This window comes from Neopelma chrysocephalum, unplaced genomic scaffold, assembly GCF_003984885.1.
Source record: "Neopelma chrysocephalum unplaced genomic scaffold, ASM398488v2 Primary Assembly neopelma1_108, whole genome shotgun sequence".
Classification (NCBI taxonomy): Eukaryota; Metazoa; Chordata; class Aves; order Passeriformes; family Pipridae; genus Neopelma; species Neopelma chrysocephalum.
Genome location: NW_020897773.1, coordinates 748001 through 772672, shown reverse-complemented (window position 1 = coordinate 772672; position 24672 = coordinate 748001). Strand labels below are relative to the sequence as shown.

The following is a 24672-nucleotide window of genomic DNA, read 5'->3' as shown; positions in this document are numbered from 1 at the left end:
CTTCAGACATTTTCCAGGCATCTCCAGCATCTGTTACACTTCAAACCAAGGCCATCAAGAGATGATCTGGACCCGGTTTTGTTCAGGACAAATCCTCTTGCTCAGCAACTGACACAACAAAACAAACAGAAGACTGAATGGACTGTTATCACTCTGCTCAGCCTGCCAAGCCCAGGGGTGGGCGAGACCCTCCCCTGGAGCAGCATGTGCCCTGGTTTCAGTCACGTAAAACACCACAAGCACCATGCAGTACAAGCTGCCAGTTCCTCAGCTGGACAACAGAGAGAAAAATACAATGAAAGGCTCATGAGTCGAGATAAGGACCATTACAGGCAAAACAGACTCGACTTGGGGAAATCAGTTTAATTTATTACCAATCAAATCAGAGTAGGGTAATGAGAAAGAAATCCTGAATCATAAAACACCTTTCCCCACCCCACCCCGCTTCTTCCTGGACTTAACTTCACTCCTGAATTCCCTACCTCCCTCCCTTCCCCAGCAGCACAGGGGGACAGGGATGGGGGTTGCAGTCACCATATGTGAACTTCCTCCTCAGGGAGAGGACTCTCCACACTCTTCCCCTGCTTCAGTGTGGAATCCCTCCCTCAGGACAGTCCTCCACAAAATTCTTCAATGTGAGTCCTTTCCACAGGCTGCAGTTCTTCACAAATTGCCCTAGCATGGGCCCCTTCCACAGGGTGCAGTCCTTCAGGAACAGGCTGCTCCAGCATGGGCCCCCATGGGGTCACAGGTCCAGCCAAGGAGCCTGCTCCAGCATGGACTTCCAACAGGGACGCAGCTTTCTTCAGGCATCCACCTCCTCCAGCAGGGGCTCCTCCACAAGCTGTAGGTGGATATCTGCTCCACTGTGGTCTTCCATGGGCTGCAGGGGCACAGCTGCCTCACCATGGTCTTCACCACAGGCTGCAGGGGAATCTCTGCTCCAACACCTGGAGCACCTCCTCCCCCCTCCCTCTGCACTGACCTTGGTGCCTGCAGAGTTGTTTCTCTAACTCCTCTCTCCAGCTGCAATTGTGCGGATTTTTTCCTCTTCTTAACTATGTTATCCCAGAGGTGCTACCACCATTGCTGACAGGCTCGGCCTAGGCCAGCTGCAGGCCTGTCTTGGAGCCATCTGTCAGACATGGGGAAAGTTTCTGGCAGCTTCTCACAGAAGCCACCCCTGCAGCCAAAACCTTGCCATGCAAACCCAATACACACACTCACTTGTCACTCACCTGACAAACTGAATCCTGCAGTTGTCAGTTCTCTATATACTTTACTAACATACCTCAAGAGGCTACCATTTTTCTTTTTTTTTTTTCCCCAAAAATTGTTAAAATCACATTAGGTCTAGACTTCACAGAATTTTCCTGAATTTTCATCTTATTATATCATTAAAAAATAAACTTATAAACCAGGATTGAGGGAGACAGGAACTGCTTAAACATCAAATAACACGAGGAAGAGAGAATGGAAATAAAGACAAGATTGAGAACTGTGTGGGTGGAGCTGATGACCCATCAGGCTACAAAACAAGCATAGAACAAAAAACTGCAGTAAAATCTGTTTTGTCAATTATAATCTTGGGAAGAAAAAAATAAATGAAAATCAAGGATGATATTTAGTGCTATAAATACACCTACCAGCAGTTACTCCAGCTGCTGCAAGAAGCATATAAAAATACATATAAAGGACAAAGGAGTTCAGTAAAGGATCTTGTGCTGATCACAGAGAAACAGTAGTTCAGTATTACATGTAAGTGTTGGAAAAAAAGATCTTCAGTCTTTCCAGTAGATGTTCTTTGCTTGTAGAAGAGGTGAGAAGTCAGGCAAATTCTGCAATCCAAGTATTTCTGCCTCCTGTTACTAATTTGTCTACCACCCACCAGAGTGTCCTGACACCATGGTTGAGACATGGCTGAATATTCCCTCTAACACTGGGGAGGACAAAAAAAACCCATGCAAAGACAAGAGGAGGCATGATTCAAGTGTGAATGGGATCATGCCAATATCATGGGAATTCAACTATCTGAACCCCAGAAATAGTTACATGAACTCTGTTTTTGACCTACTCATCATCTTTCCATCTTCTCCTAAAGCCTAAAATGATATTGTTCTAATATGGAAATAAAGAAAAAAAGCGGGTTTTAACAACAACAAAAAAAAGTCAGAGTCAAATGCTAGTTTTACTGGTGTAGAGATTATAGGATAAGAATCCACCTAAACCATTTTATTTCCCAGAATGGGAAATAAATGAAAATGGCACCCTGAAGCACACAAGAAAAATCCTGCACAAAAAGCTTATTTGCTTTAAATATTGTACATGTTACCTCTTGCATCACTCGTGAGATAACACCCAGGAAGGACTGACAGTGAGGACAGTAAGAGGCACACAGCACTGCCTTTCCCTGCTCACAGTCTAAGAGGAAAACAGACAACCGTAACCCAAAGTTCACCAACAACTTCAGACAAACCAAAACCAGGTAAGAGCGAATGGTAGGCCACAGCTCCTGCCATCAGTTAATGTTTCACGGCTTAAGCATTTAAAAGGCTTCACAAAAATGCAACTTGAAAAGAACATTTCTCATCACATAAGAGCCAGTCAGGAAAAGCCACATTCTAATTGGCTGATGGGGTTTCACAATTGCACTGGATGTCTCAAGAAAAAAACCCACAACACTCTAAACTTGGAGCAAAGAGCAAACAGGAGCTGTTCCTCACTATAAATGGAGTTGTCTTCCCCGTCCCCTGCATCCAACCTGGCCTTGAACACTTCCAGGGATGGAGCATTCACAACTTCTCTGGGCAACCTGATTCAGTGCCCCATCACCCTCACAGTAAAGAATTTCTTCCTAACAACTAATCTAAACCTGCCTCCTGTCAGTTTAAAGCCATTACCCCTTGTCCTGTTACTACATGCCCTTTTAAAAAGTCCCAAAACATTACCAAAGAATATCTTAAATTGAAAAAAACTACCTATAGACCACGTGTTGCTTGTTAAGCCACTGTACTGACTGTACTATTTCTCTTTGCTGTTGCAAGTTAAAATTCAGAGGGAAAGACAAACAATAAATGCTAACAAGAGACTGCAGAGCCCAGAGTATCTGAACACTTTTTTTGTAACATGATTTCCCCCAAAAGCACTCAAAGACCTCTGTCTTGCCAGCAATTTTAATCATATAAAGCAGACAACTCAAGGAGAAGAGCAAGACCAAAAAAAATAAATGACAGAGATAAGTCTGGAGCTGCTGCTTATAAACAACCTCTTTCTTTCTTACTCTCCCTTTGAGGTTTTGGTTTGATGGAGCTATTTATTTTGGTTTCTACCTTGAGGTTAGGAGAAGACAGGTAGTTAGTTGTACTTTCCCTACAAGCATGAGTCAGCCTTCCCTCATGCAACAGCCTTGGGTGCCAAAAGCTGGAGCATAAAGCAACAGCACTGGAACCAAAAGTTCACAGAAAATTTGGTCATCTGCCACTTCACATCCACCAGCTGTCAGCAAGCAGCAACAGACGAATTCAGAAGATGACAGCTAAAAGTATTGTGACACTTTTCATAAAATTCAAGGCTAGATTAGAACAGAGACCTGTATGCTACTAGAGCTTAGGAACAAGTGAGTTTTAAAGTGACGCCTTATTACTCCAAAAAGCAAATCATGAACCCTGCTTCCCTTTAAGGAATACTAAGCATGCCGTGAAGCAAGGGTGCCTGCAGTGAACTACAGGGTTAAAGAAATCTGACAAGCATGAAAAACTTATCACAAAACTCACTTGCTGTTTATTCTTGCACTGCACAGAATCAGTCCCCACCCCCAACTCCTCCTAGTGTGCATATTAGTCTGACAAAGGGACACACAGAAAGAATAATTGTTTTTTTATATAATAGTTGATTTGAATTGCATTTGACAGGTTATTTTTCTTTCTTCTGGGATCTGTAACACAAGGATGTCTACTTTGTACATGTGCTTCTCTATCAAATTTTGTGGAAGAGAATCACAAGAGCCACAAGACAGTGTTCACAACCTAGATAGGCTGCTATCATCTCAAAACACTACAGTCACAAAAAACTCCAATCACAGCAACAAAGAGACAACTCACCTAATGATTAGCTAAGTAAGACTAGTTGCATTCATCTTTCCACCTGCCATACTGTGATAGTTCCCTTTTTCTCAGGAATGAGTCCTTCAATGGCTTTGGATATAAGATATTATATGAGCATCACCTGTTGATATTTCTGAAGATATTTAGCTGCTTTTTGACATAGTAAGTCCCATTCTGCATCTAAAATTCACTTAGGGTTCAGCTAGCTTGATCTTACAAGCTCAGAATTTACATCTTTCCTGGGAGAAAAGGGTTTATAAGCAATGGCTCAGTAAATCAAACCTTGACTGTTATCATCTTCCCACCCTCAAAAAGCACTACCAAAGGGATATGTTTTATGTTTAACCACTGTTCAGAGAAATAGCAAGGATGAGGTTGAGAAAGGTTATTTAAAATAAGAGCTGCTCCAGCTATCTCTCCTTGACAGTAACAACACTGTAAGGACTTGGAGGAAAGTTTCCTCAATAAAGAAATCACATGTGCAGGACCAGGGTATTTGTACAGGCTGGGGAACAACCTGCACCTCACTTTCATTAAAACAGCACAGTCCAGTATGTGTTACCATGAAGATGTGCAGCTGTGCTGTGCACTCCCAAATCATCTGCCCTACACTCTTTAAGAGTAATGGAAAAGCCAAATCAAGCTCTGAGCTAACTAGCTGTTGGTGGGAAAGCACTTTCCTACCGAAAGCTTAACCAGAAAATTGAAGCACCTAATGCTTCAGCAGGAGCACTGTCACAGCCATTAACCAGTATGTGCAAGGGCAGTGGCATGGCCCATGTGGGTGTGCAAACTGACCTCCAAAGTTGGCAAGCCGTCCGATCCTTGTGACAGGAACCTTCCTCTCCCGGGCCCGCTCACTGAGCTGCAGCAGAGAGAGGGGGAAAGGAAAAACAAAGAAATCCACAAATTAACTGGGCACATGGGCAGATACCTGCGAAGTCAGAGTGCAACTCGGAGCACTTGAACAACTCTACGCTACAGACAACTTTATATCTGTTGAGAGATTTTCAAGTGAATACAGTCCAGAACTGACACACCCTGAACTGAAACACACACTAAGCAGAGGAGCAGATGAGAGGGTGGGAAAGATAGAAGAGCTGACAACCATGCCTGGAAACCCCATTTTTACTTTCAGCTCAGCAGCCCCTATATTTTGAACTCAGGAAAAGCTGCGCAATGCTAACCCAAACTCCTTTAGTTCCAAACATGGAACTAAAACTCATGGAAGATTATCAGGTTCTCAGTACCATAGACAATTCCTCCCCACACAACAGCTGGAGCAGCAGAGGCAATATCCTGAGTGAGTGCACCCACAGTAGCATCTGATAATGGATTTGGGGAAGGAGGCAGAAGGTCAGAGCAGATGGCAAGTATCCCCACTGTGAGTTCTGCTGCAACATATATCAATAAATACACTGAGTCTTCATATTCCAGTGAATGAAAGGAGAGCTCTCATTAACATAAAATGGAAGTCTAACCCTATGTATGCTTTTTAAACATCCTCTCACATCAGATTATCTGACAGAAGGGGCAAGTGTGAAAAGAGAGCCTGAAAAGCTACTGACAGAACAAATATCACACAAATCAGAGCTAATGAGCACTGATACTTCCCTCTTTTGCCTCCATAACAGGGAATAGCAGAAGAGGAAGAAATGAGAGAAACACAGGAGAAGGTTAGTAAGGACAATCTAGTATAGAAACCACAGTACTGAGAATCCTTAATTAAAAGAGCATACCATCTGTTTGTAGGGTTTCTGCTCTGAACCTGTTTTGGCCTGTCTGGCTTTATCAATATCTTCAGCTGTTAATCCACCAACAGAGGAATGGTCTTGGTGAAAAGCCCTATTTTGTCCAAAGGCAGTAGCAAAAGGATTTCCAAGGTCCCTAATGCCTCCAAATAACCTTGCATCTGTTTTGGGAGGGAAAGGCTTCTGACCCATGCCAGAATCTCCAGTCTCATCAACACTTCTAAACGGTCCATTTGTTGTGTAAGAGTAAGCAGGGCCTTCACTGCTGTGTTCGTGAGATTTGCCAGGGGCAGTGGAGAAGTCCATTGGAGCATCTGATGGTTCTCGGGCTGAGAAGTCATAGTCTTTCCCAAAATCCTCACTGAGATCAGTAAAGTTCTCCTGCTGTTTGCCTAGCTCCTGCAAACAATAACAGAATTACTTTCAGAAAAGAACTTAAAACATGCTCCCTACCAATCCACGAATCTCAGAGATGGGCATGCAACTATGCTGTCATGTCTCCACAATGATTTGTAGAGACACTGGCACTGCAGATATTCACAGTAAGAGACAAGAAAAAGGAGACACCAAGGACCCCTGGAATCCACTGATGGGACAAATTCGTTAACAGCTTCTCAAATATCATAACTAGAGATGCTTTATTCTATATATACTGAAGGGTCACTAAATGTGCAGTTCACTGGAAGCAATACACTGCTCAGTAACAACAGGCGATGGGAGCTGCAATATCACATAAAATGTACTTAGGAGGGATAGCAAAAAACTAAACCTTGTAACATTCAGTTCTTCCCTCTACCATGTTCCCTCCTCCCATCCTGTCCCCCATGTCATGCAACATCAGCACTTTCAAGCCCAAAGCCACCCAAAGCAAAACCAGATACCTACTTACAGGCAGAGTAAGTTCATGGCCATGACACAACCAACTGCAAAACACATTTAATTATTCAACCACTAAACTATGGCAGGGCTTGCTGTCATCCCAAAATAAATAAAATTTCATGCCTGAAGCAAGGATAACAGCATCAGGCACAGCAACACTCAAAGCAAGCTTCTCCTGACAATTTAATCTCTTCTCTCCCGACCTGCAAAAGCTGCCCCACTAAGTCCAGATATTTCTCACCATTTTTCAATATAAAAAAAATAAATAAAGTCAGCAGCAGAGCATTATCTCCTGTTTACTTATTACTCGACATATTCCAGTTACCTATCTCAGCAGTGGCAATACCATGGAATAACTGATGACTATTACAACCAGTCAACAGGAGTTTAAATCCTGCTGTGGTCAGGCCAGCAGGCAGCATATTTCAGGCTCTTTCCTAAATACTAATTAAATTTCCCTTCCCTGGAGAAAAAAAACAGAACATGGTCTTTCCTGTTATTCAGCAGGTCTCATGCTATTTTGAACTTCAACATCACAGCAGCAGGGAGAGGAAAAATATGTTTACAGATGCGGACTGTGGCCACAATATTGACCAATGATTTCAAGCAAGAAGGCCTCTCTACTTCCATACTTACATTTTTGATGTCAGTAAGCTAAAACCCTATCACCTAATGTAAAAGCTTTCCTCTCTTCAAAACAGAAAATGTTGTACCTTTAGATTTCTTACCAAGCCCTGCTTTGGCAACAGCTTCTCTTGCAACTCACAGAACACAGGGCTGCAGGGTACTGCAGGTGTGCTCACGGGGCCTCACTTTTGCAGAGAAACATGCACAGAAACAGAAGAACATCATCTCTCTCTCTTGGGTGCAAAAGAAGGACAATAGCAAGACAAAGCACTATGTTCATAAATAAACACACAAGCTAGTTCTACTGCAAGCTTAAACAGAACCAGGAAAACACAGGCCCAGATTCTAGGACTGAAGCTATAGATTGCCATGATACTTTAAGGTCTTTGCATTAAAAAAACATCAAAACCTCATTCATTAGTTTCTGCTTCAAAAAAGATGATCTGAGCTACACTATCTTTTTAAAGGACGATAAAGGATGATCATTTTTAATAAACAGGAGTTCCTCAGACAAGCCCCATAGTTTTCAGAGATGGCAACACAGCAAATGTGAAGCTCTTATAAATCTACCCCTATCTCTGTTGACAGAAGCTGCTGATTATGGAAAAAAAAAAAAAAAAAGCCCGGCTCTCTTAATGTTCCTCATTTGAAAATCAGCTCTGAAAATCCAGCCTGGGCTGTAAGTGATGAACATGCAAACACCTGACCCTGAGCCATCCTGAAAAACATCACTGATTCTGCCAAGAAAGCAAGCAGCACTTAGATAAATCCAATGCACTATAAAAGAGCTCATTCATTTATTCAAGGAGTAGTAATCAATGCCTGAAGTTTAAAGGAGACTTTAAATAACAAAGCTGCTCACCAATCTTAGCAAGAGCTTGATCTTTGACAAGATGAGGCGAACAGAACATTTTTCATTTTCAGCATGTCTTAAACACTCAATAATGGAAACAGAAACACTCTGCAGTAACATTTCTCTCCCATTCCTGTCCAAGCACCTAGGGCACACCACAGATCCCAAAGAATTCCCAGAGTATTGCAACATTTGTATTATTGATCCAGTACTTGAGAGCTATTTTTGTTCATGATGCGAGTTCCTAGTCACTTACACAACAAAACCAAAAAAGCACCGGAGGAAAAGCAAACTATCAGATTAGACTGTGCACAAAGAGCTTTGCTTACCTGCATTTTCCCCAGGGCAGAACTGAACTGTTCCTCAGCAGTGGCCTGGAGATTCCTTGCAATGGTAACTGCATCGCCCCCGAGGAGCACCTGCCGAAGCTGTCCTGCTTGGGTTTCTAGGATTGCTTTACTGAGCTTTGTCAGGCCTCTCATGACCATGATGGCATCACCCGCCATGACTGATGTCTTTCCGTGCTGAAAGATAAAGAAGGAGAAGGGGCAGGGGAGGCAAGATGTCAAGGAACAAGTTTGTAATGAGTTTCAAGTCACCTAAGAGCCAGCAGCATATCCTCAACATCTCTTTCTGCTTTGGCAACCAGCCCCCATGGGAATCTGTCTGCAGCTTGGATAGGACACAGGCCAGGCTGAATGATAGCAAGTTAGCTGACCTCACCAGGCAAAGAGAGAACTCTCCTTGTGGGCGTTCATGAGTTAGGATAACTTTCCAGCACTCCATACAAATATCCAAGTTACTACTGACCAGGGAAAGCAAAGATAGGTAAATGCCAGTAAACACTGCAAAGATAGTCTTGATTCTTTCAAGATGTCTGAAGAGGATTAAAAACATTAGCATTTGATCTCTAATTACTATGAGTCCCTGCAACATGTTCTTGGGGCCTGACAGCGCTGACGAAGCACTGTCACATTCCATTTCTGCCCTGGAGCTATGCCTCCTCCTCCAGCCAAATTTCTTCACTCCCACACCAACAAGTAAGCATTGTCTGTCCTCCAAAGGTAGTCTGCTCCATCCCCAACATACTCTGCTACTTTTAACTGAAAATTTCAGCATGCTCAGAAGATCTACCTACCACAGCATTTGCAAAGTGCTGAATTTCTTAGTTCCCCTTCTTTTTCAGGGGGCATTCCAGTTCAGACTCTTAACAGCCTGTTCAGTTTCAGTGTCTTTAAATACAAACTTGACAGTGTAGGATACATGACAGAGGGTGTCTGAGAAGAGTAATTTCCATCCATTTCTTTGCCTCAGCCTGGAACCAAGCTCAGGCACAGAACACCAGCTCCCCCAAACCACTGTGGTTCATGTAAAAGAAAACCAGGAGTGGTCAGGGTGTAAAACCCATTTTGCAAGGGAGATTTTCACCTGCTCATTTCACTCATCTTCTACATCTTTAAAGCACAGTCAGGGTCACGGTTCCAGGGCTGGCTCAGTTGCACATCCTCCCATCTTTACTGACACAGAAGACACAGCAGTTGGCACAAGATGCTGACTAAGGTTCAACCTTGCCCATACAGCATTCGCTATATTGATTTGGAGAAATTCTGACTGCAGTAGGTACCAAGTACAAGTCTAAGGCCACATATTTAAGTTATTTCCTAGGTAGGTACACAGGTATCAATTCATTTTTAGAAGGTAACCTGTCAATATGCACATATGCACTTCAACTATAAACATTAATACATTGGCATGGTACAAGTCAACAGTACATGTGGCATTATGCTCAGCTCCAGAGCACAAGCAACTAGATCCAGTTACCTTCTTGGAAACACAAAGCCTGATAACAGCAGACAGGCTTGTGAGACAGTCATGCAGGAGAAGAATGGACTGCTAAAGCTAAATTTCTGGCTAAGTACATAATTTTGCTGCAATCACACAGGAGACGCATGGATTACTAGAGCTGAATTTCAGAGACACATTATTATGCAAATGCAGGATAAAGCCCAGTTACTGGAATGTTTATTCAACAACTGTTAATCAGTGATCAAAATCAGGGACAACCACTGCAGCCAGGGAGTGTTACACATTACATGCTTTAGATACGGTGTTAGAAAGACAGTCAGGTGTCTACAATGAATCTCAGCTTAATGAGTTAGCTGTAAAAATAAAAATCAAGCCCACACAGGTTACTATTCTGTGGTTCTCTTTACAAAACCTACCTGTGCGCTCCAGACCTGTAAGAAGTGTTACTCCTGAATCTCTCCAGAGTTTAATCACTAGCATTGGTTTTAATGTTGTATAATGCACTTTTAAATTCAAAAGCTGCCTGTCAGGTAAGGAAGTATACTCTGTCAACAGGAAGTGGTTTTTTACCCCCACATCTTCACACTGGAAATTTCCACATGGATCTCACTCAAAGCATCTGCAGGCGGTCCTTGCAATTCAGAGCCAGGCAAAGAAACCAGCCAAGAACCCAGTACTGTCCCAGCTGAAATGAGACCATTCAAAGGTTGCCACTGCTAAGAAATAAGTGCTTTTGTGGCTGTAAGTATTAGCAGCACAGGAAAGCTTGAATGCAAAAAGCTCATTCCCTCCCTCCCTCACAAAAAGGGCAATAAAAGTAATGCAATATACATCAGTGTACACTCAGACAACACACACAAAAACATCCACTTTTAACATGGATTCTTTCTAATCAACAATACTAAAACCATATCCTCCTTTCACCCACAAACAGCTGAAGACGTACTCATGAAGTGACACGATATGCTAAATGCGAGTTTTTTAAAAAAATAAATCTTCCAACAAAATTTCAGGGAAGCTAATGCAACCACAAGTGAAACACATACATTGCATCATGCGCCTTCAACCCCCCCATTGCTAAATTATCAACAGCAAGGAGGACCCTGTACAGATTTGGCTACAAGACACCGTACTGGGTACACTGCGGTCCCATTTTCCAGGCACAGCAGCTGTAACCACCTAGGTACTAGCCAAGTGATTTGTCAGCTCAGAAGCATCAGCAACATGCTCCTACGTGGCACTGCCAAAGGACAGGCTATTCTAACAGGATATTTATCCCAGCACCTTACTGAAACCCAGGCCTCCGCGGAGGAAACACAAGCTTACAGGCAACCAACTTGTTTTCAGTGATCTCCAGATCCTCAGCAGGCAGCTCACAGACCCAAATGGAAATCACAGTATAAGCACAAAGGCAAGGCATGGCTCAAGGAGGACTTCAAAGGTCAAATCCAAGGACAGTCACCAACAAATAAAGGCTGAAATGGAAGAACATATTTTCAGAAGCAAGACCCTACTCCTGCTTTTGAACAGAATTGTGGCTGTAAGCCATTTCCTTCCATTCCTTTTGAATACCAAGTCCTCACCTTTAACAAAGCATGGTCAGGAAAAAGCAGCAGAAAAAAATAACTGTACCACAACGATTAATCCTTCAGCAACAGGCACCAGGAGCAAGAAAACATTCAGGTACAGCCTATACCCATCATCAAGCAATATGAAAGTGGGAGCTAAGAAGTGCAACAAAAACTGAACTGATACTAGATGCATTTTCCTCAAGTGGAAAAAATCCCAGGTTATGTAGTTCTGTAGACCCTACATTTAGCAGGACATGTTGGTTAGTTATCACAACCAAAATGAGAAAGCATGAAAGAAGATACACGCTAGATAATCAAGAAGGTAAAAGACACAAAAAATAACTAAGAATTGGAAAAATTACCTTTTTTCTTCAATGAAAAAGCAATAAGCACAAGCAAGGCCAAGAGACATAAAAACTGAGACAGAGGAAGCACACACTTTCAAGAAGGTTGATACTATCCCAACACTACACTTGTGTTCATACCCGGTGCAGACAGCAGGAAAGGGATTTCCACACCCCCCCCAGGCAAGTTCTATTCATACCCCTACTAAATCAATAAATAAACAGTGTAAGCAAGCTCTATCAGAAACAGATTTAGTGAGTGGTTTCAAACGGAATTAGTGCAAGTGTACAAAGTCTGTAACACACTTGACTTGTCCCCTGAGGATTCATTATCCAGTGCTAGCAAAGTAGGTCACTAGGGCCAGGGATTACAGACAAGTCAGCTGTGTCTATGTAAGCTGTCAGAGTGCCCCTAACCTGGACTGAAGAGGGTTGACAAGTGTTCATCGTGAGCCACTTTACAAAAATAGGCAGGGTCACCAGTTTTGGCTTAGTAAGCTTCTCATAGTTGAATGAACCCCTGGAAAACCCACACCTTCTAGCGTGAGCAGGCTCAAGCCAAGCCATCCTGAGACACGGGGCACAGTCCACACAGCAGGCAGAGGGGCTTGTACAGGTTACAAGCCACACCGGTAGGTAAACCATCTCCTGACATTGGACCTGATTTAGAACCCTGTTGTAAACAGCAAAACTAAACCAATGCCTGGGATGCTCCTATGTGCAACAACCATCTGCACCACAAGCCACAATCCTCTATAGCGACTAACTGCAGTGTATTCTTTCCCTTCTTCAACATGCCTGATTACCAAACTTAAGGCTTAAGAAAGTGTAACAAGATGCTCAGCGTATCAGAGGCCAATAACAGAAACAGAAAGCTTCACAACAGGCAACAGATGAAATCATATATTTGTCCTGCTTTAAAAACACATTCCTCCATTCATTTCTTTTCTTTTCCACGTGCTAACATGCTCCTACAGACACAGAGACCTGCAGCTCACCTACTGCTGAGTAATTAAAAAAAAAACAAAACAAACAACCAAACGAAACCTCAGCAGTTTTACCCTGAAGTATTTCTCCTTCAGGTCTGTAGAAGTTTTAGTTGCCTTCTTTATCTTCAACTTTTATTTTAAATAAATTGAACAAAAATGAATAATATTAGGCTGGACAGGTAGTAAGGCAGATAATCAAATATCACGCTTCAGGAAGAAGAAACAGCCTCTATACCTCAACCCCTGCTGTTATCCTTTATTCAATCACTGTTATCTTAGTTGTATCTAAACAAGGACTATAACCTTGGCATCAGTGTTATAACCACCCACACCACCAGAACAAGTGTGGCAACAGTATATTGAAATAAAACTAACAAGCACCACAAAAAAGATACAGAAGACCAGGTACTCAGCACATTGTTCCATGGCCATAAATCAACAGTAGACTAAGTTAAAAATAAGTATTATTCATTAAGCTGCTGTGTAACTGTTCTTCCACAGATTTTTTTTCCATTTCTTTTTATGTGTGTTGCCATATCAACCCTTTCATGTGATTCTTTCACTCATGGCCTTTTTCAGTTCCATCACACACCTCCCCACCAGTTCCTTTGACAGCAGACTTCCAGGTCTCTGCCTAGAAGTATTTTCATTAGCTGGATTCCTTGGGTTGCAGCTGACCCAAATTTTAACCATGCAGGGCACAAAACCTGCATTTTAAAAGGAGGAAGTTGCCATCATCCTTTAAATTGAACTGAAAATCTACCTTGCTTATCCTTCATCCTTCCCCCTTCCCACAACTCCTACACACTGCAGCTCCAAAAGAAATTAATTTAAAGATCTGACCTACAACGGAACCAAGGACCCCTACGTTTGAGTCCTGGCCCATGGCCTGCACTTCAGCCTCTCTAAACGGAATTCATCAAGTATCTGAAAGCTGCTTTAAAACCACCCTTGCCCAAAGCAGTTTGCCAATGCCATTTAAAACAAACACCTTTGAAGGGCAGGCGGAACTGCTTTGCTCTCTAATCGCTACAATAGCAGTACACGCACTGATAGAAGTGGGCTGCTTGGCAGACAAATGCCTCTTTCCAACAAAATTCAGAAGGCTTAGCAGTCATTTCTGGCAAATGACAACTAGTTCAAAACCCAATTTCCCCCCATAAATGGCCTGACACGCAACATAAGAGTGAAAAGAATGCCTGGACACTTTAAAAGTAAGCACAGTCTGCTTTATTTTAGGCACAGATATATCCAGGCAAAATGAATGCTCTGGACAAACAGCTCTATTTACTTCTTTCTGGACAATGTCCGGGGACGTGCAAAAGCATAGTCACAGCCCATATGCCTGGAATTAACAGAGTATCTTTCTTCCCTGGCCACAGATCTAGAAATAATTCACCCACAATTAAGATCCCAGTGAGAGAGTGCATTACAGGTCACTTCTGATACATCCTGACACAATACACTAATAAGATTCTGCCCTGGGTGCATATTTCCTGTTACACTGAGGTAGATCCAACTCAGTTGCTGTGATTTTAAGGCTGCCGCTCGCTCACTTTTCCCTGAGACCGTGGCCTGTGCCTGCTCCTGTATTTCCAGCTGGTGGACCAAGAAAGTTCCCTTTACCTCATCTGCAAGGCAAAAAGGTTTGGACCATTGGGACAATTTCAATCTGCAGTTGTATTTATACTCAACATGTAATCTTTGTATTACTTATGTTACCAAGAGGAAGGGAGAAAGAATAAGAGGACAAAAAAAAAGGGGACTTTTTTCTGTTTATGCAGTGGACAGTGCTTAGGAGTGCATCGCACTGCACCCTCTACATAGCTCAAAAGCTGCAGGCACAAGGGTGACTTTACTCACATAAATAACTGATACATTCTATGATTAAAGTTACTTCTCATGCATGTAGACAGTTCATCCAACAAGGAGAACAGTATATTAAAATCAAAATGGAGCATGACCTCAAAGCACACAGATTAATATGAGAATCTGGCAGATGCAATATTTGAAGCATGTACTTAAGAAACAGAACTACTACAAGCTGAATCTCCACCTTTATTTGAGTTTATGGCAAGTTTACACAAAAGCACACTTCATTAGTTCCAAGTCATCCCTCTGTCAGTGTTAACATACAATATCACTTTAAAAGACAAATCCCTCACATCCATATGGAACAACTCCACCCAGCAGTATTTATAAAAAGGTTACACTAAAGCTCTGCCCTGATTAAATCCAAACATTGTGCTTTAAACAAAAACTGAACATTACAAATGCCTCCCCACCCAGGTCTGTGGACCAGCTCTGTCCTCTCACAGTCACTTGACCAGTTAGAGCAGAAGAGACCACCAAAGGTCAGCCTCCTCTGATGCACGGGGAGCCAGTCCCTGCCTGATGCACAGCTCCGCAGTGTTAAGCTCTGCACAGGAAACAACAGAGCTCTCCACTGGTCTCATACTCTGAACGAAAATATAAAGTATAAATCAGGAAGGTTATCAATTTGTAGCTAATTTTTTTTGGCATACACTGTTATTTTGCAATTGTTTTTATTGGAAGTTTTGACCTTCTGAAAGCACGACAACTCCAATTTAGGAATTGGAAACCGATAAAGCACTATGCCTCACAAACAAGTGCAAATTCCTTTAGAATCAAATACACCACTAGTTACAGCAAAATTCTTGAGAAAAACAGCATCTCTTCTATTTAAACACACATCACTTCACTCATAGACCTCAAAAAGCTAATGAAAGGGGACTGATATCACAGTTCTCTACGTCAGAGGGAAGAGAGCAAGTGATCTACCTGAAGTTACACCACATGTCAGGGATGGGGTTGGGAACAGAATCACAGTGCTCTCCAGGGTACACTGCCTATCCCTATGTGTCCTCTAAATATCCATCCCTACAGAGTAAAGACAAAACAAGGATTTAGAGCTGGTTTGCTGATCACCTTAATGGTATATTTGTTAACAGTCGCCTCTAAATGATTAAATGCCACACCAGCAGCGGTTTCTAGTCAGCAACTTTCTACTTATAAGCTTCTGGAAAACTAGACACACCCTGTAACTGTGCTGTACATCTGTAAGTGGTAACCTCGCAGGTCTCCAGGTGGCAAACACACCCCCTCTGCTCACACAGTGAGCGTGACCCCTTCTGTCACCACCACGAGCAGCAGGTCAAACACCACAGCCTCCCGCTACTGATCCTGCAGGCGTTCATGTCTGTATAGATCCATGGCTTCCAACCTTGCCCTGGATGCTGGGGTTAAGTTCCAGTTTAGCAACTTACAACACATCCTAGTCTATTCATAGCCCCCGAACATACCAGCATCCTAGCTATGGGAGCTTTCTTTTTTCCTGGCTGTGCCAAAACCTCCCTGTAAGAAGCAGAAAAATAGGATGCAAGAAGAGGACCATAGGTAAAAAAAGATTACTTCAAGAAGACATAAATTGATCTCTGTGCTGAAGGGGAACATGGTCTATCAGAATCTACAGCTCCTGCATTACAGCTCTCTCAGAGACAAGTTCTATCAGCTCCTACTTACCACACATAGGTACTTTTGACACTAGGATAAGTAAGAGCAATGAGCTCTATATTTCTTATAACTTAGAACTAAACCCAGCCTGCAGGATGTCATACCTAATACTGAATCTGTAATCTACAATTGTTGATGCTCTCTATGTATAGGTTTTATGAAATCACATTCTACATAACATAAACATATTGCCTTTCCAAACTGGAAAAGCCAAAGCTTTTTGCAACATATATAGGTGCTTTTGAAAATCCCCAAATTCCCAGAGTGAATTCTCAATGGTCATGCTCCACAAAGTTTTGCTATGCAATGTAAAATTGTAGGCTTACCAATTTCAGAACAGTTCTCTAAAGGAAACACTCAATCCACCTGCAGCTTACTGCCCTAGTCCCAACTACTCTCTTGATGAGCACTTTGACCATGATGAGGATCTAATACTCCCAAGTGGCACAATTCAGAGAGCAGGAGAGCTGTGACATTTCAGAACACTACCTCAAGTCCTTTTATAGTACATTTGTTCAGCACATCTAGAAAAAAACGAGATGTGCAACTGGTTAAAAATGAGGCATGAATAGCAATGAAACAGGCGACAAAGATTTAATCTACACAGAAAACCAGGACTAAATGCAGAGGCAAAACAAACACAGTAAGAGAACTTTGTAAGTGGAAGTTATCACTTCCACAACACGAAACAGCTCTAGGACCATACAGACCAGAAGCAGATTATCTTTCCCAGTGTCTCTGCATACAGAATCTACACAGGCTTTAAGAAAAAGGTATAGTCTTATGCAATTTCCTGAAAAAAGATCTATTTTTTTAACTCTGTATATGCATGCAGACTTGTTTAAGCAGACATATGAACTTGTAAAGTTTCTAAAAGCCAGTTCCACGGATTGACAGCTAAGTTTTTCAGAGCAAGAAAGATCATTTTCTATGCTGCATGAAGCACATAGAACATTTCAGATACTGAATAGCTTCATTTAGCTCTACACCTCTACTGACTGACAAAACACAAAAGCCATTAAAATAAAGTGCAGAAACACAACTGTGCAAAGAAAGGGCAAAACTTGTGCATCTCGTTATTTCTTGGTCTTTGTCACCAGCTTAGATTGGTTTAATTTTGCCATCTTCTGTAAGGAGGGAGGGGGAAGGGAGGGGAGCAAAGTAAGTGGCATCTAAAAAATTGAGAAGCTAAAGATAAAAAATTTAATATAGACACATGCCTATAAAATGAACTTTCACTGCTGAGTGGGAAAGCAGACAGTGATTGAACCCATGCCCTCAAAATACTGTGCTTTACTATCAGCTTGCATTTTAGCTTCACATGCAAATAACTTATTTTCTTCTTCCGGTCCTAAAGGAAAGCAGGTACTTGGAGCACTGGCAGCACTTGAAGCACTTTTATGAAACAAACTGAAAGAGAAGATACTCTTCTCCAAGAGATGCTCCATTCCAGAATATACAGCTCCATAAGCTAAAAAGCCTCCTCTTCCAGAATTCTTACTTAAGCAGTTTTAGAGGGACAAAAACAGATCTACACACACACACGAAATATGGTTCCTAGATACTGCTTCAGGATCACTACCTCCCTCACAAGCTGAACTGTTCACCCCCATCAGTATAGAGAAATTAAAGGTAAAAGAGAAATGCTTATTCGTGCATCAAGCCAAGTCCTGAGATGCATTTAGCAAGGCTACATGGATCAATTTATACCACACACACTGACACACAAGATAAAAGACCATGAGAGACAGGCAATCCCTAGCATCCTTGTTAAAAAAATAAAGAAAAAACACACAGAGAAGAAAACCAAACCAATCTTTACCTACAAAAAACTTTGTAAGTAATCAACCAGTTTAACATTAAAAATTAAGAAGCAGGAATTCAGCTGCTGCTTCTTGTCTCACTCAGTTTCCAGAAAAATAATACAGCCTGACAAACAGGGTGTGAAACAACAGACCACCACTTGACTTTAAAAGGACTACTGGAGGACTAGAAGCCAAAAAAAGTTCTGTTCTTGCTGCATGGATGCAATGAGCTATTATTAACTTGTGTTAACTATCACAAATGAATTAACCAGAGCTGCCTTGCACAGCACAGAATTCTCCTTGGCAGCAGTGAAACAAGGTGATCAACAGTCAGATGGTAAACACGTGAAGGAATTCTCCACATCTGGCCTTTTCTTCTACTGATCACACGATTATCAAAAGGGAGACTGTCAAAGCACAGCAGGTCATTTTTTTCCTCATCTGAGTAAGACTGGACAACATAAAACTGTTTATTCTAAGCATATCTTATTCAAGATTACCAAGGTCATTGCTAACTAAGAGCAATGAAAAAACACTTACAAAATACAAAAATAAGTCTCCTGGTCTAAGAGCAAACAGGTTCTTGCTGGTTCTTGCTGCAGTTCATGTGAACTGTAGCTAAACTTCTGATAACATGAAAGTTCTGACTACATGGCAGAGAAATACAAAACCACCAATATTCTCTTAAACACCAATCTGCATTCAGCCTGTAACACGGAAGAATTTCTTAATCCCTTCAGAAGTCTTTTACTGAGCAACAATTGACTTTGGCCACTATCCTTCTGCACTGAGTGCTAAGAATTATTTTGCATATGCTCAATGAATACACCCCATTTAAAAACAGCAACTCAGAAAAAAAAGCTCAGAAATTGTTAGGTTAATTCTTTTTAGGAAAACAATACTTTCAGTTATTGAAAGAAAAGGTTTCACATTTTTCTTTGCCTAAACACCATATAATTAAAAAATCTGCTTCATTTTTATTGCAAGTTGCTTTCTAACTTCTTTATTTTTCATAACACTGACCACAAAGATTGGATTTTCATTGCACAGGGGGAATACAGAGAAGCTCCCCACTTACATTCCCACTTGGTGGAGTATGACCGTGTTGGGCTATCAGAAATAGTGTTATTACTTAAGATACAGTCCTGCAGAAATCACAATGGTCAGCAACCACAAAAACAATATTATACCAGCCAAACTTTTGTTTTTTTAGTTATTTACAGGTAGTTTCTTCGGTGTCTGCTTAAAATTAAGTATCCCCCCCATCAGTTCTTGTTCACTTTATACAAAGACTCTGCAAGCCTGTAAAAACTGAGATTATTTCCTCACACACCCTACCAAAGCCACGGGTCTCACCGGGTTTTTTTGCCCCACATTTCAGCCACAAGCAAAGCTTAAAACAGCCAACAGCCTGATTTTACGTCCATCTAGACGCACAGATCGGCCCCAGCAGTGAGTGGGACAGAGAACAGCGAGGCTCTAACCCGGAACAGCCTGGAAGGCAGCACAGCACCAGGCTCTGCGCTTCCTCCCGTCATGTCCTTGCAAGGTGCATTCCCTACGGAGCGGGATTCCACCCTTTGCCCCGAGCACTTTTGGGCCGCGCTTCCCGCTCACCTGCCCGTGCGAGCAGCGCCGCCGTCCCCGCTGCGCCGCCGAGCGCAGCGCTCCCCGCGGGGCGGGAGGCGGGACCCAGCGGCCCCGCTCTCACCCCGGGCGGACACGCCGAGGCGGCCAAGGGCACGGGGAGGGAAGGCCGCGGCACCGGGACCCCCTGCCTGGGCGCAGCCCCGCCGCCGCCATCGCCCGCCGGACCCCGCACACGTCCCCGCGCCGGGCAACGGCACCGCCGCCGAGCGAGCCCCGGGCCGAGGGCCCGCGCCGGGCACGGGCGCCCTGGCTGCGGCAGCGCCGCCGCCATCACCCGCATCCCTTCCCGCACCCCTTCCCGCACCGCAACGCCGCATCGCAGCGGGGGAGCTCGCGGGGCCAGGGCCAGGGGCACGGGCACCGGCACTGGCACTACCGGGTTCTCCGCTGCCCCATCCCGCTCGGCCGCCCCATCCCCCTCCGCCGCCCCCTCCCTTCCGCCGCCGCAGCCGCTTCCCATACCGCGGCCCGGCACGGCACGGCACAGCCCAGCGGCCACCGCCTCGCCCGGTCTCGGCTCGGCTTCACCCGGCTCGGCTTCACCCTGCTCCGCTCCGCACGCGCCGCCCGGGCCCACGCTCCTGTTTACCCCGCCACCGCCCCCGGCCGCGGCCTGGCCGCGCGCCCCGCCCCCGCCGCGCTCCCATTGGCGGAGCCCGTGCGCCCCGCGCCCCAGCCAATGGGCGGCGGGCCTGGGCGGGGCTCCGGCCAATGCGGGGCGGGTCCGGCGCGGCGCGCGCGGCGGCTGCAGGGGGACGTGAGGCCCGTGAGGTCCGTGCGGCGGCGGCGGGCGGGGGCAGCAGGGGCGATGCGTGAGGAGCGTGTGCTGCGAGCGGGGCGGTGGCGGCAGCGGCAGGGGGCCGGCTCCCCCCGGGCGGCGGCTCTGGCGGCGAGCGGGGACCGCCCCGGTGGCGGGGACAGTCGGAGATGACGGTGTCTCGCCGCGGTCCCGGCTGGCGGGGCGGGGAGGGTGGTCCCGCGGCGGGGAAGGACGGGGTGGGCAGCGGTCGCACCCCGCGCGTTAGGTGGGCCCGGGGAACAGCGGCTGTCGCTGCTCGGGCGGTCCCGCCGGTCTCTCTGTGTGTGCATGAGGAGATGGGCAGGAGCGCCGCGCCCGGCAGACTCCAGGGAGATGCCAAGCGACGGGAGCAACTCCGTGTCCACGTCGGGGAAACCTTTGTTAGTGGGTGCCTGCGTGGGTTTTTCAAAGCATCGGCTTAAAACCGCGGTTGATGCGTTGGGAACTGCTCATGGTGGTGGGAAATGCTCGTAATACACATTGGAAATAAAAGCTTCGCGTTGTTTCCTACAGGTCGTTCCCGTCTCGCAGAGGCTGCAAGGGGCGCACGGTCACAGCCAGCACTGTCACTGTCTGGATGCTCTAGTAAGCGCCTGCCTCTGTCAGCAACTTTCCTGTCTGAAAAACAACAATGCATTCTTTATGCTGCATTTGCCACATGGCTGCATCAGTGCAGAAGTACATTTGGATGAGGTTTGGAGATTAAATCATTCGTTTCTTCCTCAACCAAACAGGATTCATAATTCTCCTCTCGTTCTAGCGTAACTTCCAGGAATGAACAACACACAGCCCCGAGCTTTAATTTCAGCGTTGTCGGTTGCTTGCTTTGGCCAACCTTTTCATCTTACTAGTAGCTTGAACTGAGCACTTAAATCCACATGGAAGGACCTGTATCTAAGTTAGTAGGAGTTGTGGATTTGTGAAGAAGCAAACTGGATAAATGGTCTGCTGGAAGTGTGTATAGGGTTTTAACCCTACAAAATCTCTTGGTGAATATTACTGCCAAGCTGTTAGTGCCGAACTTGCCTCCCTCTGATAATTATTATCTCCAGCTGCTTACATCAAAGCTTATTTGGCTGGTATTTATGAACACACTAAATATTGTTCAAATAGTAAATATTCCCTATATTTCTTCATTTTGGGGTGGTTTTTTTAAATAAAAATATATGCTTCCCACCCAAGCCCCACTCAGCGTCCCAGGTAGGCCATGGGGAGGTCTCTGCAAGGCACTGAACAGACAGCTACAAATAAATTTGGCAAAACACATCACCCGGACATTACCCGATTAGAGGCAAGCCTCAATCAGGACTAGAGAGCCCTAGATTTGAACTTGAAAAATGAAAAAAAAAGTTCCCTGGGGAAGACACATTATTGAATTAAATGCTGTAGGCACGGGTTGTGTATAGACATGATATATCTGAAATGGAAAGACCAAACGTGACACTTCTGGGCTTGATGAGGGGATGGAGACTCTGTGTAGATGATGCAAAAACATGGCTGCAATAAAATACCAGCCTTGAAAAATTTTGTTCCAGAACAAATGGGTTGTTTTCTTAATTTCAATACTGACACTCCAGAAATGCACACGAATTAACTGTTCTATTTGTGGTTAATTTCATACTGTTTTCTCTAAAGAAACAATCATCTTTACCCTCATCTGAAAAAAGATAAGTTTCAGATGTCTTTTCTAATTACACACTTTTATCTATTCCTGTACTGATTTTGGGTGTCAGTACTAAGTTTCTGTGTAACATCACTTAGCTTGCATCAGCTCAGCATTAATTGTGAAATATGTCTTACTCACTGTGCTGAGCACGGAGAACTGGAGGGTTCCTGCATGAGCTCGCTGTCACGGTTCAAGATGTAGGCAGAACAAGCACAGGATGAAGCTCTCCCCATCTTTCAAAGATGGGCCTGGCTGGTTCCCTTTATTCACACGTGGTTAACCATTGGGTATTTCTGCCACTGCTGTTCAATTTGCATCACACCTTCAGTTGCCAGGCTTTCTGCAGCCTTAAAGGACCTATTGAACTTGAGCTCAAGGGTAGCTCTTTCTATGTTTAAGGAAGAGAGAAGTGTCTGTTTTCTCACCCAGTTTGGAGTGCTAAGAGGTAAGACTGAAAGCTGGACTGAAGCTGCTGGGAGCAGATGGTGTATGTCCCTCTTTGTTGCTTTTTAGTTCTTGAGGGGAATAGGGGCAGGGCACCCAGGATTCACAATCAAGAATCCAGAGGCTAATTTTTGTGGGGATGGTTGCCTAACTTTGTCCACAGTCCTAAATAAAACGTCAAACATGGTGTGTGTGAGGTGCTGGAAGTTATTCCGTGGCAGAAGCCGTGCAGGATCTTCCTGTAAACTGGAGAAAAATGGTGAAAGAGAAAAAATATTGTCAATATTTTATATGGTTTAGTGCTACCAATTATAAGATTTACAGCCTTAACCCTGGAAAAAAGAAGGGGCAGAGTGCTCTACTTGAAAACAGACGAGAGAGTCATCCTTTTCTTCAGAAAGGGTATCAGTGCTTTATGTAACAGCCTCATTGTTGGCTGTTCCTGTGGACTTTGAGGGTTCAAATTCAGGTTCCCTCTATGCTTGTGAAGACTTACCACCTTCATGTTGGGACACTAATCATAATGCGTGCTCTTGCCTTCTCTCCAGCCTTATTCATATTATTATTATTATTGTTCTTTATTTTTATGGTCTACACAATGGGAAAGCTCAGCAAGAGGAAATGAGAATGGAGTGCTCCTGCATCCCTTCCAAATCCAAGGCAAATATACAATCTGACCTTGTGCAAATTGTGCCTTGCTCAGAGGCAGGAGACATGGACATGAATCCTGTGGGGATCAGCCCAGGCAGCTCCATTCTGGCTTTGTGCCCTTCACCAAAGGACTGTAGGTAAAACAGCGGTGACACCTTCATCTGTGCATTAAATCAACTCTGAGAGTTTGTGTAGGAGGTGATCTGCCAAATGTGCTGTGCAAACACTTAACAGATAAAGCACTTCCAAGCAGAAGAGAGAGAAGAAACCTAGTCCCTATGGAGAGGCCTTTTTTACAAGGGCCTATAGTGACAGGACATGGGGGAATGGATTCAAACTAAAAGAGAGAAGGTTTAGATTAGATACTGGGAAAAAATTCTTCAGTGTGAGGATGGTGAGGCACTGGCTCAGGTTGCCCAGAGAAGCTGTGGATGCCTCATCCCTGGACGTGTTCAAAGCCAGGCTGGATGGAGCTCTAAGCAGCCTGGTCTAGTGGAAGATGTCCCTGCCCGTGTCAGGTGGGTTGGAACTAGACAAACTTTAGGTCCCTTCCAACCCAAACCATTCTATGAGTCTATGAAAATTCTTTGTAAATACCTAAACACTGGCATCCTTTGAAGCTTTAGTGACTCCAGTGTGATGTGACAGCAAATGAGGTTATTGCAGAAAAGTTTTTGCGAGTGTCTAAATCTCATGTAATCTTTGTGCTTTATACCTGCACTCTTTTGCAGATGTGTGCATTGCAGATCTGAATTTTCAGAGCAAGCCAGAGCAGTCCTGTGAAAAAGCAAGTTCCTAGACTTTGAGGAGTCTCGATTGCCTAAAAGAACAAGAAGTGAACATTATTAATAAATCAGCCACAACACATCTTTGGCAGTACAGCCGTCATTTGCTTCTCACGGCCTGTTCAGTAGTGTTCTATTCAGTCAAATTTCAGCATACTCACTGTCTTATCCAGAAACATTTCTGTGAGTATTTCTAGCAAGAATCTTACAGATTTGAGGATTATATAACTCAATCTTTTATTAAATTATAATAAAAGCATGATAAATTTGATTATAGTAATATGAATTACACTAAAGCTATAAATACTATAATGGTATATCTATCCTCATATATAAATATAATGGAAGTTATAATAAATTTAAATTATAACTGATATTTATAATTTAACTACTGCCTCAGAGCCTTCTCCCTACA

At 43.8% G+C, this 24672-nt stretch overlaps 1 protein-coding gene and 1 long non-coding RNA gene across 4 annotated transcripts in view; one reads left to right on the top strand and one right to left on the bottom strand.

The window, feature by feature from the left end:
• Nucleotides 1-20484, bottom strand: part of COQ8A (coenzyme Q8A) — a 43596-nt gene extending 23112 nt beyond the window's left edge. Inside the window, exons 1-4 of one of the 3 annotated variants that reach the window (XM_027696624.1) lie at nucleotides 20375-20484; nucleotides 8543-8737; nucleotides 5843-6253; nucleotides 4902-4968 (exon numbers count right to left, since the gene is read on the bottom strand). In XM_027696624.1, the coding sequence (XP_027552425.1) occupies nucleotides 4902-4968; nucleotides 5843-6253; nucleotides 8543-8719 (655 nt within the window). In that variant the 5' untranslated portion in view covers nucleotides 8720-8737; nucleotides 20375-20484. Of the gene's footprint in view, nucleotides 1-4901; nucleotides 4969-5842; nucleotides 6254-8542; nucleotides 8738-11345; nucleotides 11486-19879; nucleotides 19976-20374 lie in introns of those variants that run through there. The other 2 variants (XM_027696626.1, XM_027696625.1) reach the window with 2 other exon arrangements.
• Nucleotides 20485-20908: 424 nt separating this feature from the next.
• On the top strand, nucleotides 20909-24422 carry LOC113973930. Its single transcript, XR_003536377.1, has 3 exons — nucleotides 20909-21095; nucleotides 21225-22822; nucleotides 24204-24422. It is a non-coding gene; the product is annotated as an uncharacterized LOC113973930 (long non-coding RNA).
• Nucleotides 24423-24672: the final 250 nt, after the last annotated feature.